Source organism: Patiria miniata, unplaced genomic scaffold (assembly GCF_015706575.1).
Source record: "Patiria miniata isolate m_02_andy unplaced genomic scaffold, ASM1570657v1 HiC_scaffold_7, whole genome shotgun sequence".
Classification (NCBI taxonomy): Eukaryota; Metazoa; Echinodermata; class Asteroidea; order Valvatida; family Asterinidae; genus Patiria; species Patiria miniata.
The window spans coordinates 34,805,081-34,819,529 of NW_024037074.1; the positions used below are offsets into that span (position 1 = coordinate 34,805,081).

Sequence of the window (14,449 nt, forward strand, 5' to 3'; positions counted from 1 at the left end):
TTGGATTAAAGGTCGCACTCAGGTACTAAACACCCTTGTACTGGTACTAAATACCAGTCCGTCCGGCTTGCTGTCATTTAGAAGAAATCAAGCATTGCACATGTCTTAAAACTGACGTGTTGAATCCAACACTTAGTGAGTTCGGTGAGAGTGACCACACTTTGAAAGTATTGAATTCAGCATTTTAAATATTCAATCCAGCATTTTAAATGTTACATCCAACCCTTAGGCCCTATACAGTTAATTCAACATTTGTCAAAGTTAACACTTTGAAAGCGTTGACTCGACATGAATGTTGAATTAACAGTTTAAGTGTTGGATTTAACATTAAAAATGCTGGTTTAAATACTTTCAAACTCAAAGTGTGGTCACTGACCGAACTCATGCAAGTGTTGGATTCAACTAACACTTCAGTTTCTATAGATGATTTCCAACGACCAGTCAAATAAAGAGTGCTATGAAAAGTAAACTAGTTGATGCAGCGTTTCAAATATAATTTTGTTTTCTACAGTATATAAAAACCCAGACGATCAACTTATCACATCCAAAACCAGCTAGACGATCCATTTATAGCAGATGTTACTCTTCTCACGAATCTATATCAGCTATTTGGCTCAAGGTTGTTATCTTTGGCACGTGATGAATGAAGATTCTTGTAGAATTACGAGCTAGCAACGGGGTCTGTTCATCATTTCACATTAGGGCCATCTTGGCACATCGGCCACGATTCAGCCAAGTTAGTCCACTTAAAGGCACAAGTTCACGGTACCTCTGTATTTTTTGAAATCTTGAAAAGTAAATTTATGCAAAAAAAATATAGTGCTTCAGAGAAACTGTTTCTTACTTAATTGTACAAAGAAAGTATCTTTTTATTATAGCCTACAAAGGACCAGCAGCGGATCTAGAGAGGATTGGGGATCGCAACCCCCTGCCAGTCGCTAATGTTACGAAACTAGTGAAATGGGGCCAAAAATAATGCTAAGACTTGTTCTCAAATTGCCTTAGAATGCAGGAGAAATCATCGTAGATTGCACAATTTCCCCAGAGGCAAGCCCCGGACACACCTATAACAAGGCGTGCTGCTGACCAGTTTTATATCAACTACCCCCTTCCCCGTTTCCCGAGGCTATAGATCCGAGCCCCTGCGAAAGACTGAACATCACTCATGCACGATCATTAACAATGCTTACCCAGTGTCATGTCTGCTTAGACGGTACCCTAAATAAGTAATAATAATAGCTTTAGTTACAGATGGTAGCCATGTCACCTGACAGATGATTTTCAATGGGCCATCTATCAATTAAAAACATAAAGATGCCAGCTCTAGGCCTTTACCCTAAGTTGACTCATTGGTGAAAAGTATCTTGCCTGAGAACACAACCAACGTGATCCCCAATGGCCGGACTCGAACATCCGATACATTGCCCCACTAGTCTAGGTCCCTTGACCCACCCCCTTTTTATTAAAGGGATGGAAGCGATGGCAGTGACATTATTATTATTATTTTTTGGTCCCAAAGGTCCAGCTCCGTTTCTCTTCCTCACTAACTGCCTGTCTGATAGTCACTTGTGATCCGGGCAGTGCTATCGAATAGGAATTCGTCATTAACGCTAATGAATGGGCTAAATGCAGCCCCACTGACCAGATGCATGGAAAGACTTTCAGTGAAAAGCCATTCCGGCTGAATCAAGTGAATACAATTTTGAGCGCTCTTATAAGTTATACCAACTTTACTCGGCTTACCTAATTTAGTTTTTAAAAACAATGCAACGGAAGTCTCATACTTTCAGTTTGCTCAGGCGTTATTATATCCCTTAGTGAAAAGGGTGTTTCAGTTTTATAGTCGGAACGTCGCGTGGATTTTTCATATTCTGTTTGGGTCCATCTTAAAAAGGGAGAAGACATTCCCACTAATTCACATCGATACGAGACTTCCTCTTGGCCGACTTACAACTGAATCGCACCGCCCATTGTGCTTGACTTTTGTTTGACTTTCATGTTGCTCTTGCCAAGTATAATGCAGCGGGTCCTTGGCATCTATGTTACTCTAACTTAATGGGGCACTCTCAATTTAGACACTTCGTCGATTAATTATTTAACAATTACTCAATAAGATTTGATTAATAAGCCTCAGATCACCCCTACTTTTCTACCAAGTGAGCACCCATTTACTGCAGTATACATCTTGTATACCTATGTGTTCTGAGTGTATCAATAAATGCAACCAACGCAGGCTCCTATAAACTGGTATTGCAAGTGTTATTCCTCAATCTTTTATTTTTTTTTATAATAAAGTTACTAGGGTACACCGCAACTTCACACTTTCATTTAATTGATTGAATTTTATGATTTGATGCTAACGTGCATAAATTACCTCTAGGCATACGGACAATACAAATGTCATGTAATCTTGCCCGAGGCTGCAAACATTGATTAGAATCATCATTGACTTTATATGGATTGCATGCCTTGTCTTTCCAAAATGAAAAGAAAGTTGCAAGACCGCCTCGAAATAAATCCCGAGTTCCAACTATACAGTAGGCTATTCGATCATCTTTGATAACTTTCAAGTATCCCAATGTGTGCAGACATCAATAATTGTTGCACTCTTTTGGCTTCGGATTAAACCAATTACCATTCTCCGACCCAACAACTTCAAACAAGCAAATATTGAAAGTGTGTGTGAAAGACCGAAGAGAGATCCGCTATGTATCCGCAAGCCAAGGGAATCCCTTATATGGCGGCCTGTATATCCGTACGGCCAACACGGTCTGGGAACATCAAACCACACGTCATACTACACATGCCTTCATTCACCGAGTGCCAGAAAAGGTCCTCAGAGACCGGATGCAGCCATTGGCTTTCAGCGTACCACGTGACGCCCTGCGCAACCGCAGAGTTCCTCCTGGCTGAGGTAATGTTGGTAAAGGACTGTTGAGTAAAAAAAAAAAAACTTCCCCCGGTCCTGTCTGGGTACAAGAACACCCCTGACATTCCTCGCACTCGGCAAGGTTACGGCAGAGATTGCGGCGGTCCGTCTTTTCCTCCACGTTCCTTGATCAGGGTAGTAGGCCGGCCAGCACTGCACTCACATTCCACGCTCCACTCGCCAACCATCAGTTGCACGGTGCTTTCTCTTTCTTTTTTGCGGGAGGCAAGACAGAAGGTTGGAACCAATACTGCCAAAATGGAGAACATAAAGAAGAAGATGCAGGCTCTGAAGCAGGAGAAGGAGAATGCTATGGATGCCAGAGATACGGCGGAAAACGAGATGAGAGCGGCCCGTGAGAGAGAGGAGGAGGTAAGTAAAAACCTGTCATCTCAGAAAACCAAACCAGGTACCAAGGCCTTTGAAGTACCGTCACCGTGTTCTTAATTCTAAACCTCATCTCATAATCTGGTATTGCGAACTTTGTCTGTGTAAGTTTACCAGGATTATTAACTTTATTTTTGGGATTATGCCACTAGGGACACCAAACACTGCAGGGTTAAAACAGAAGCATTTATAGTTATGACAACTGTGATCACAATGGCCGCGCTATTCGGGTATTTTGGGTGCGCATTTTACATGTCGTTTGCCGCACGTTCACACAGACTGCACCAGAAACCTTCTGACTCACGGAAACTTCCTGACATGTCAATTGAAGGTTCCAACATATGGGTTCATAGACCCTTGCGCTGCCAGACTCGCATTGTTTACACTGTCTGTACCCTCTCCCTGTTTACCGGGCCCACTCCAGTCACTATTGAGCCTTTTGAGGGCCACTGAAGAGGAACACGACCATCACTATATCAAAACAAATTCGTGAAACGAAAGTCATTCCAGAGTCTAAAAAATGTTTTAAAAAGGCACGAACGGCTCAGCCTTGTAATAGATTTTACACTACCGAGTCTGTCGTTCAATCAACTTAAAGCTTTAAAAAATCGGACTTCCGAGTCTTCCTACACTAACAAGAAAGTTTATTTTACGGGATATTTGCCGAATTTAGATTGGTAGCACCAATTTAATGTAATTGTATGTTCCGTTCTATTTTCGTCAACTAAGCTAAATTGTTTGGAAATAATTGAATGATCTTGATTAAATGGGAAGGGAAAACATAACTCTCGAATTTCCTGTATTCGATTTAGTCACAACTACCTCATTTGGGGAACTTGTTGAATGAAAGAATGCCAGAAAAAAATTCAACGTAGTAATTATCGGATCTTCGTTATCACAGGCACAGAACGGCCGTCGTATCTGCAGCTGCCCGTTGGTAGTCGCGTGTCCCAGTTGTATGTAGCAAGGGTATGCCCAAACGAGGCACATACCGCGCATACCAATCCACATTCCATGCCCAAATAAATAGAAAACAACGGCTGTTTGGAGGAAGCTCTTCCTAGTTGTTCCTCATGTTTCGGTTTACACTATGATCTTCTTGAACATTTTTTTAAAAAGAAAATTATGAATGCTTCTCTCACTTCGTCGTGACGTTTCTAAATTTTAATTTCCAAATTTAAAACGACAATAAATAAAGACAAAATCCAGACCGTGACCTTGATAATATTTTACCACGAATACGATGCTTATTGCATGGTCGCCATTTTGCCCAATGAGGACAACCTTGCACTGATGGCTATTAAAAATTGCCTCTTTTTTCTACTTCTTCATTTTACTTCTTGTAACGAAACAAAGAGAATGAAACGTCTTGCGCCAGTTTGATTTTTCTATATTTATTATTTTTTTTTTATTTCTTTTAATTGTTAGTATTTTGTTTTCGTAAATTTAACTGAATTTAATTGACATGATTTTGATTGCTAAATATAATTTACAGTACTAGGTGTTATAAAGACATTGAATTTAATTGACATGATTTTGATTGATAAATATAATCCACAGTACTGGGTGTTAATTATATAGACATTCTTATTCAGTAAATAGCCGCATCAGTTAAAGCATATTTGGAACTTTTTGGGTGGGGCACAGATCGATTAGATCATGTGCGGCACTCAACATAGCCTTCATCGAGTCGATTGGAACTCAATTTGATGCCACCTTTCTTCATATCGAAAGACCCACAACTTCTAAAGGCGGCTTCGATTGGCTGTATTTGGAAATAGTTTACTATTCTCTTTGTCCGTTTTTTTACATTACAGGCGCAAGATCAGATCAAGGAACTGCAGTCAAAGATCAAGACGATTGAGACCGAGCTGGATCAGGTGCAAGACAAGCTGGCAAGCAACGAGAGCAAACTGGCGGAGGCCGAGAAGGCACAAGCTGCGGTGAGTGCAATGGTTACCTCAATCTCTTTCACACACACACAAAATTACGGTGTGAAGGAAACACAGCGTCGCAGCTAAGCATTGTGGAAAGGTCACTTGCCATACACAATCCAGAGTTGTAACGAGTCACTGGATTTTGTGACTCGAGTTGGGTCGAGTCATTGTGAGGAACTGACTTGAGTCAAGTCGAGTCATTAGGTCAACAAGGTTGAGTCGAGTCGAGTCGAGTCACAGTGTGTGGCAGTGAGTCGAGTCGAGTCGAGTCGAGTCAAATCTATGCTCGAGTCAATTCGAGTCATGTTTTAAACACCATCTAACAAATTTAAAGACTTAAAATATGCAGCATGGTACCCAATATACAGCTTCTGCAGGACGTTTCTACCAAAAATCTACCAAAGATCTACGTAACAGTTAACAATGTATCTCTGGTTTGGCTTCGGATCTGGAATAATATTTTGTACAATGACAACGTCAAAACCAAATGCAATATATGAAACTGTTTCTGATTAGGCTGTATAGAAATTGTATCGAAAGTTTTTTTTAAAGCAGGACCTTAGCTGGAGTTCCATCAAGGGCTTAAAAAATCGCCCGAAGTCGATGATGAAACCAAGAATTGGGAAATGCGTTTAACGCCTGGTTCCGGGATAGTGGTTTGTGCACTATATTATAAGCCACGAGGTGGGAGTCGGTGATACGGCGTTTCTTTTTCCTCGATAAGCGGCCACAACTTGACGATAACACGAAGTACGCGAACAATAACTGTGTACTGTGCGATAATTAAGTTACCGCAAATATATTTTCGCACAGTTTTGGGACTCGAGTGTTCATTAGCCTTCGACTCGAGTCGAGTCTATGATGAGGGACTCGACTCGAGTCGATTTGCTCGCAGTGGCTCCAGTCGAGTCGAGTCGGTTACCCGTACGTTGGGATTCGAGTCAAGTCGCCAACTAAATTGTGACTCGAGCGGGACTCGAGTGAGTGGAGTCGAGTCATTGACTTGAGTCATTACAACTCTGACACAATGAGCGTGCAATTTCATGGGCATGAGTCGTGAGCACACGGAGGTATTGACCGTGGGTCACGCATGGCTAAATGTATCATTAATGAGAGCACCAAGACGTTACATAATAGTGTCACAAGCCCGTAACTCGAGCACAACTCGAACTGACTGTGTTGGGACGAGCGAAAGGGCAGAATTTCGCTCGTACCCCCGCCCTGCAAACAGGACGCTGGGATCATACGCTGATGAATTAACGCTCTGATTGGATAGATTTTGCGTGACCTGTGACCTGCAAGTCATCATGGCCACGACCCTGCACGGTTTTTAAACGGCCGTCGGCCGTTAAGATAGAGTCACTCTTTTATTCCCATTCATAAATGCTTTTTTTTCGTAGAAAAGGTAATAGAGTAGGAAAATCTGTAAAACGTGTCTGTTTTGTAAATTACAATTATTCACGTCACTTGCTCAGGCTCAGTTTCGAATTCACATTGCATATTATGCGACATTCATAAATACCTCAGACAGTTTAGCTATTCCTATTGGTCGAGAGCCCGTCACGTGGCCGGTCTTAAACGGATGATAAAGACATGGCTAGCTGGTCTTAAACACTTTTCCAGTGTCACAATAAAATGTGGACTCCTAAAAATCCAGTGCCTCTTACCGTTTCATTGGTTGAACGTTCATAATCCTCACGTAGGCATGCGCAACACTACAAGCGAGTCAGAATTTTATAGTTCTAAATTCAAAACGCAACGCCCCAGGTGCGTTCTGCGTGACATCGCGCAGAACATGTTACGCGCGCGTCAATCTCCATAAAAGGGTTGTTTAACACATTCCGGTATGTATGGTGGCCCTGAAGGGACATCGCATATCGCAAACGTGTGCGCATACGTATGCGATGTCGCGAAATTTATCGCGAACGTGTGCGCATACGTATGCGATGTCGCGAAATTTATCGCGAACGTGTGCGCACACGTATGCGATGTCGCGAAATTTATCGCGAACGTGTGCGCATACGTATGCAATGTCGCGAAATTTATCGCGAATGTGTGCGCATACGTATGCGATGTCGCGAAATTTATCGCGAACGTGTGCGCATACGTATGCAATGTCGTGAAACAATTCGCGAATATGTGCGCACACGTATGCGAATTTGTTTTGCAATGTCGTGAATTTTATTGCATACCTTGTCGCATACCTTTCAGTAAAATTCCTAATGAACTGGGGAGTTGTAGCAGCTAGTCTGGAATCTAGACGTACTGTTAGGTATAAATAGGGTCTGACTAATAAACCTTCGCGCGCACGCTGTTCCTCGTGCAATCGTTACTACTAGTACTGTCGAGCGCGAACTTGCTACTTGCGCAACTTTCAAATTTGCGCGCGCAAGTTTCAAACTTGCGCAAGTACCAAGTTTGCGCTCGACAGTACTAGTAGTAACGATTGCGCGAGGAACAGCGTGCGTGCGAAGGTTTATTAGTCAGACCCTATTTATATCTAACAGTACGTCTAGATTCCAGACTAGCTGCTACAACTCCCCAGTTCATTAGGAATTTTACTGAAAGGTATGCGACAAGGTATGCAATAAAATTCACGACATTGCAAACAAATTCGCATACGTGTGCGCACATATTCGCGAATTGTTTCACGACATTGCGTACGTGTGCGCACACATTCGCGATAAATTTCGCGACATTGCATACGTATGCGCACACGTTCGCGATAAATTTCGCGACATCGCATACGTATGCGCACACGTTCGCGATAAATTTCGCGACATCGCATACGTATGCGCACACGTTCGCGATAAATTTCGCGACATCGCATACGTATGCGCACACGTTCGCGATAAATTTCGCGACATCGCATACGTATGCGCACACGTTCGCGATAAATTTCGCGACATCGCATACGTATGCGCACACGTTTGCGATATGCGATGTCCCTTCAGGGCCACCATAGGTATGGAATGTGTTGAATTTCTATGGCAAAGTTTACGGATAGCATTTGCGCGCATTGACTAATGTAGCTGCAGCCAGGTGCTTTACACATAGGTCATGATAAGTTACCCAGAACGCCATCCCCAATCCCCACTTCCTTCACAAGATTCTGTGAAGCTCATTAGCGTATCCCAGCGCAGGGGGGGGGGGGGGGGTACGAACGAAGGGTAGAATAAACTTATGCATGATTCTCTGAGGGCGCTTTACCTTCGCGGGCCGTTCCCGGCTTCGGCAGCAGGTTCCAGAAATTTATTTAGCTGCCTGTTTTGAAGCCTGTGACTGAGGACACTCTGTCTCAAGGGTTCGGCCAAAGGGACGAAAAGCTGATTTTTAGAGCCTTACAATCAAGTTTATTTTCATATTTTTTTTCGAACGTTAAAGACCTTCAAATGGCTCCGGGTACACAAAGCCGCAGCCTAGCAAGGGACGAAGCAAAACGGAAACAAATTCCCCAGTTAGTTTGAGAAACGGCCCACATAATACGCATATCATATCATACGAAACCACCTCCATGTTTTAGTTTTACGGTTTGTACGCTCTGGCAGGAACTTCTACTTGTCACTTGGTGGTTTGTCTGTCTGTCCGTCCCGAAAATTTACCAAAAGTATGGTGTTCCACATGTGCCATCGGCGTCGCTCTTCGGCGTCGCATTTGTAATCTCTGGCAGAGACCATTTTGATCAATTTCATGCAAGACTTCTTGCAACACGGCCAGACCTTATTGTGCACTCACACTTGCTCTGTACATCTTCCGCGAACAAGGTGGACGCCATTTTGTGTAGTTGTTGGACGGCATCCAGAAGGAGAAAATGTCCCCAAAAGGTGGGCGGGTGCATTTTTTTTTAGCTCTGGCAGGAGCTTCTACATGTCACTTGGTGGTCGGTCGGTCGGATGGTCTGTCTGTCTGTCCCAAAAATTGACCATAAGTATGATGTTCCATATGTGCCAGCGGCGTCGCATTTTTCGCCAGAGCTAATTGTGCACTCGTGCTTGTTTTTTTCCCCTCCAGGTACACTGTTACGCTGCAATAGCGCCCTCTTGTGGCAGTTTAATTCAAATCGTATACTTCGCTCGTACCCCCGCCCTGTTTGCAGGGCGGGGGTACGAGCGAAATCGTATACATGCAATTCTGTCTTTTGGGTGCGTTCGTTTAGCTCACCCAGGTCGACACGGGTAAAGGCAGACGGGTCAGCCACGACAGCCGGGCTAATCGAACGCTCAACCGCGGACCATCACGATCCTCACGTGACACCCTTAGCCATGGCCGTAGCCACTGACAAAACGGGCGTTTTGTCAGTTTGAGATTTACTGCTTTTTTAGTCAATTGCAAAACTCAAAAAAGTTGGGCTGAAATTATAGCCTCAAAAAGTCACAATGACCTCATAAAATTAATGATTACAGACTTCAAATAAAGTCAACTTTTAAGTCCACTTGAGATTTCCGCTGTCTGGCCGCCATATTTGTCCGTTTCTAGGGAATGAACAACGCATGCGTGACGTACTTTCACCAGTGACTCTGCTCCACGAGCAGGGTCTGTGGTGGCTGACCCGGGTGATCCCCGAGTATGACGTCAGAGCTATTCGAACGGCATGGGGCTGACCCGTGTCGACCCGGTTAAGCTACACGAACGCACCCAATGCCAACCTGTGGTTAGCACTCTTTGCCAACCACGGATTGGTGAACTATGGTAGGTCAACGTTGCAAATAATATTAAAGAATAGCTATAAATGTTTCCAAACGTATCAATCGGTTGTTGAAAATACAAAATAACCAACAAAGACTTGCCCCTGGATGTAAGAAAATACCTCTTTCTTTAAAAAAAAATGAGGGTGTTAATTTGCAATTTTCGGCAAAATTTGGTTTAGCCCATACAAAATGGCGCCCAATCTTTGCAAACGAAAAAATAAGGTCTATATTCGAAAAATACTCGGACCATGATCATAATTATGGAGCTGCACCTTCTTTCTTGAGTAGCCGTTGCAAGTTCACTAAAACCCAGAAGTAATTTTGAAAGATAGACATTTTGAAGAGTACAACTCTCAGCTTATTTTCGCCACGTAAGCAGTGATGTCAAACTGATGTTATTTTTTTACACTTAGCCTGATATAGGTTTTCCCGGACAATTTTAGAAAACTTGTACATGAATTTGTAAACGAAGCATTCGTTTTCGTGCGAAATATAATGAAGGTTCAAAATGCCTGTTTCTTTTTAACAAAGGATAATTATATTTCCATGAAGGTGCATTCAGTCGTTAAAAAAAAAACCAGCGTACGATTTCCCGAATGTGCGCTGAATTTAGTATATTGACGTTTCATTTTAGCGCGAAATTGGAGGCACATCCCAATCCTGTTTTCCTTTAATTTATATATCTTCAATCTATTTCGCTGAATGCAGCCGATTTCCCGCACAGTGTTATTTATAACGTATGCCTGCATGGTCAAGCATTGGAATTCATTTAGACAGGTCATTGACGGATAGAGAATCGAACTGATAAAATGAGAGAGAACTTTCAAAAATACAGAAAGACATTAAAATACAATTATGACCAAAAAAACCAAAACAATAAAAAGTCCCCAGATCCCATGTAACATGACACGTGATGTTTCCCTTTACCGTCCCAATAATAGCCTACAAGATTATTTTGATTGATTATATTTTGGTCAGATATCATTTCAACATTTCATTTGTCTACATTTCACATAGGCCTTTGTGCATATAATAGTAAACGCATGAATGATTAATTAGGCCTACAATACATTGATTAAGTAATGAATCAATCAAACTTGTGTCATGATTTGTATGGGCCTGCATACTTATTTAAATTGAATGCAGAATATGCGAATTTAAATTATAACAAATGAAAAAGAATGTTCGATTTTCTGCGAATTGGATTGCACATTCGTAATAATCGGCAACGCATCCGTCAAACCGAAAGCCTTATCACGTATTTGTAATCCTTTAAATGAAACGTTATGCATATTCATTAATTTGAATGATGCAAAATGAAATCGAATGCTAGTTATTTCGAAAATGAAACCAGGATATACGTCGTTCTCAAAATCAGCGCCAAATTGAATTATGCTTTACAAATTCAAATGCACATTTTCCAAAATTGTCTGGGAAAACCTATATTAAAACTGAACTTCAATCATTTACAACGGAAATAAATTTGTGGTTGTTAATTCAACACGGAGTGGAGGTTATACTTTTCTTCCAAGTCTCACCAAAGAGTTAGTGGTATACGATGTATCTTAATTTTATGTATATACAAATTCATATTTTTTGCAGCAACACTCAAGAGTTTTAAAATTGAGTCACATTTTGAAAACCAGAGTCTGCGCTGTGCGTGGACATACAATTTGCACTCAATGACGTATATTTTGCTGCCCTTAAAGCTTATACCATAACGATTTCCAAATGATTATAACAAAATAATTCAAATCTCACAGTCGCACTTTGCGGTCGCCTTTAATACTATATAATTTCCTCTTCTTTTTTTGGTTTTATTATAATATAAAGGCTTAATTTTTTAGTGATGTTATTAAACCGGCGGGAGGTAGATCTAGAATGAAGGTATTGCATAGCATTCTACGTCATACCCTCTTATATGGAAAAGCCTCCCAGGACCTCGGTATGCATGCCTTTCATTCATTTTTCGCGGGAGCTATTTTTGATGGTGCCATTTGCAACACGAGTCCACGACCTGCAAAATGTGGGGAAAAGAGCTGAACTGCATTACTTCGTGTGACTTCCGCTATTTTAGGTTTTCGAACTAGTTTGTTAACTTCCAACACATCGGGGAGCTGATATCGGCTATCCACTAGTCTTTACTATCCACCCTGTTACTGTATAATGGCTCAGCCTCTTCTCCCAATATAATGGATAAATGGCTCAAAAATCATCCTCCGGGGCCAGTGTGGATGTGATGTGAGGGCCGTGTGACAATGAGACCCTTAATTTGTATACCCTGTTTTGAATTTGGAGAAGGGATCTGCGTATACGTAGTAACGCCCAAAAAGCGGCAGTCAATGATTTCCCTTCCATTACAACCGCGACAACAGCACCCTCTTATTTAATTTTTGACATAACTAGAACTTGCTCATTTCATTACTGACTGCAAAATGAAAATGACATACCAAAAATGTGCAAGTCCCGACCATTTTATATCAGCTTAAATAGTTCATGCACACTGATTCGATTCACCAGGGGCTAAAAATATATTGAATACATGCACTGTAGTGTGGTGACACACACTTCGGATTTCGTACCCATTCATTTGACACACATGAATACTAGGTACCGACACCGACACATCACCTGTTTTATCCATATCTCTCCGCGCAATTCCTAAGTATGTATTACACACATTTAGAGCAAATAGAGATTCCAACTTGCAGGCTTGATCTCGTATTTTGAAAGATCATGAGTATTTTAATGAAATCTGATGTATTTTGTCTGGAGAGAAACACACAATGTTCATTGTAATGTTGAAAGTAGTTTGTCGCGCAGTGTGGCATGTTATTTGGGTCAGTGACTCAGTCGTGAAATACCTTGTATGGGGGCACTCCTATTTATAAACGGGTTACATTGATACGTTTAATAACCATGCGCATGCTATTTTTATATATATATTTTATTTTAGGCACTGGATTTACTAACTGGTTGCCGCCGAATATTTCGTGAAAATTTGATACTGCTAGGAAATGTGTCTTGGTAGTAGCTGTATCAAAACGTTTTTTTAAATCTCTTTACAATACACAAATGACTCGCTCTATGCAAAATGAAAATTCTTCCTTTATACTATTTTGCCATGTGTTTGTTAATGAGCGTTTCAAGAATAAAATCTTGGGCAATGCATAGGGTGGGTACCCCCTTGGGGCTATGACATTGCTGCATAATGGCGGTGTGGCTATAAATAATTTAGCAAAAACCCGTGCAGGAAACAAGCTGCATTACTGTGGGGAGTGTCGCGCTTTATAGTGTGCAATATCTACTATGATCTGACAAGTGTCTGAAGCTGAGCTAGCTTTGGCAATTCCACACACTGACAGCTTGCCCAACTAAAGGCTGAAGGCTGTTGCAGTGTCGCACAATCCTGGAACAATATCCTTGAACGTCAGGGATTGTAACATTAGTGTGTAGTCTTTCTCTGGGAAATACCGTTGGAAAAAAATGGAGCAAATAAAGATAAAATTCGCGAAGCTGAAGGGAGAAGTTGAGGATGCCCAGGACGAAGCCATAGCACAGAGAAATCTCGCGATGGAGTTTAAAGCGCGAATGGAAACTGTAAGAGTCAACCTCTAAATTCTCTATTTTGTTTGGGTTTCTCCGTTGCATGGTTGTGCTGTTTTTTCAAGCATGCCCTTTTCCTGCCTGCGCCGGGGTCGATTACAGACGTATTTTTTCCCTCAAACATGTCAGAAAAGACGTATGATAAATACCATGGTCATGGAGGACTGTTAGGTTTTTAAACATAAACCCGAGAACGTCCTTCTCTTGCAAAACCAACATATTGTCAAAAGAGCGGCACAATATTGTTTAGTGAAGCATTATCGTAACTCAACATTTACAAGGGTTGTCGCTAGAAAATAAACATAATTTGCGAACGTTCTGGGAGGAGTAGGGGTTAGGAGAAGGGGTTTGATCGATATGAGCGCGCGTGAATAGTATGGTGGCTCATCATACTAAATTTCTCTTGTATACTTGAATACTGGGTACCAACCACCACCGTTGCAACACCTGTTTGAGTAATAAATAATATCTCTCCGCGCGATGCCCAAAATCCCATGTCCAATTAAAAATGAATATCTGCTTTATTGGTGTCATTTCTTCAAATTTAAAATATCAGCTGTATTATCAGAAGGGGACATTTTTTTCACTGAATGAGAGAACATGCCGTTTGTGGCAAAGTGGCATGTATTTGGCATTCTTGGGCCAGTGTGTGACTCAGTCGTGAAATACCTTTGCATGGGTGCACTCCTATTTACCAACGGGATAATTTTGTTGATGTATTAATTATTAAATTGAAGACAAGGGAGGGGGAGCCGGGGGGGGGGGGGGCTGGAGAACAGGATCGGAATACAGTACTGGTGTGACCACATGCGATTTTCCTAGAAATTTTGCTGAAATCACAGGGCAGTGGTACCTAAATTTATGCCCAAACTTCTCTTTTCTACTTGCATTGGGAATATATT

General features: G+C 41.7%; 1 protein-coding gene across 4 annotated transcripts in view; it reads left to right on the forward strand.

Annotated features, from left to right (window-relative positions):
• Positions 1 to 2,995: 2,995 nt before the first annotated feature.
• Positions 2,996 to 14,449, forward strand: part of LOC119745877 (tropomyosin-like) — a 50,211-nt gene continuing 38,757 nt past the window's right edge. For 2 of the 4 annotated variants that reach the window (XM_038222526.1, XM_038222527.1), the window contains exons 1-2: positions 2,997 to 3,301; positions 5,134 to 5,259. In XM_038222526.1, the coding sequence (XP_038078454.1) occupies positions 3,188 to 3,301; positions 5,134 to 5,259 (240 nt within the window). In that variant the 5' untranslated portion in view covers positions 2,997 to 3,187. Of the gene's footprint in view, positions 3,302 to 5,133; positions 5,260 to 13,164; positions 13,542 to 14,449 lie in introns of those variants that run through there. The other 2 variants (XM_038222528.1, XM_038222529.1) reach the window with 2 other exon arrangements.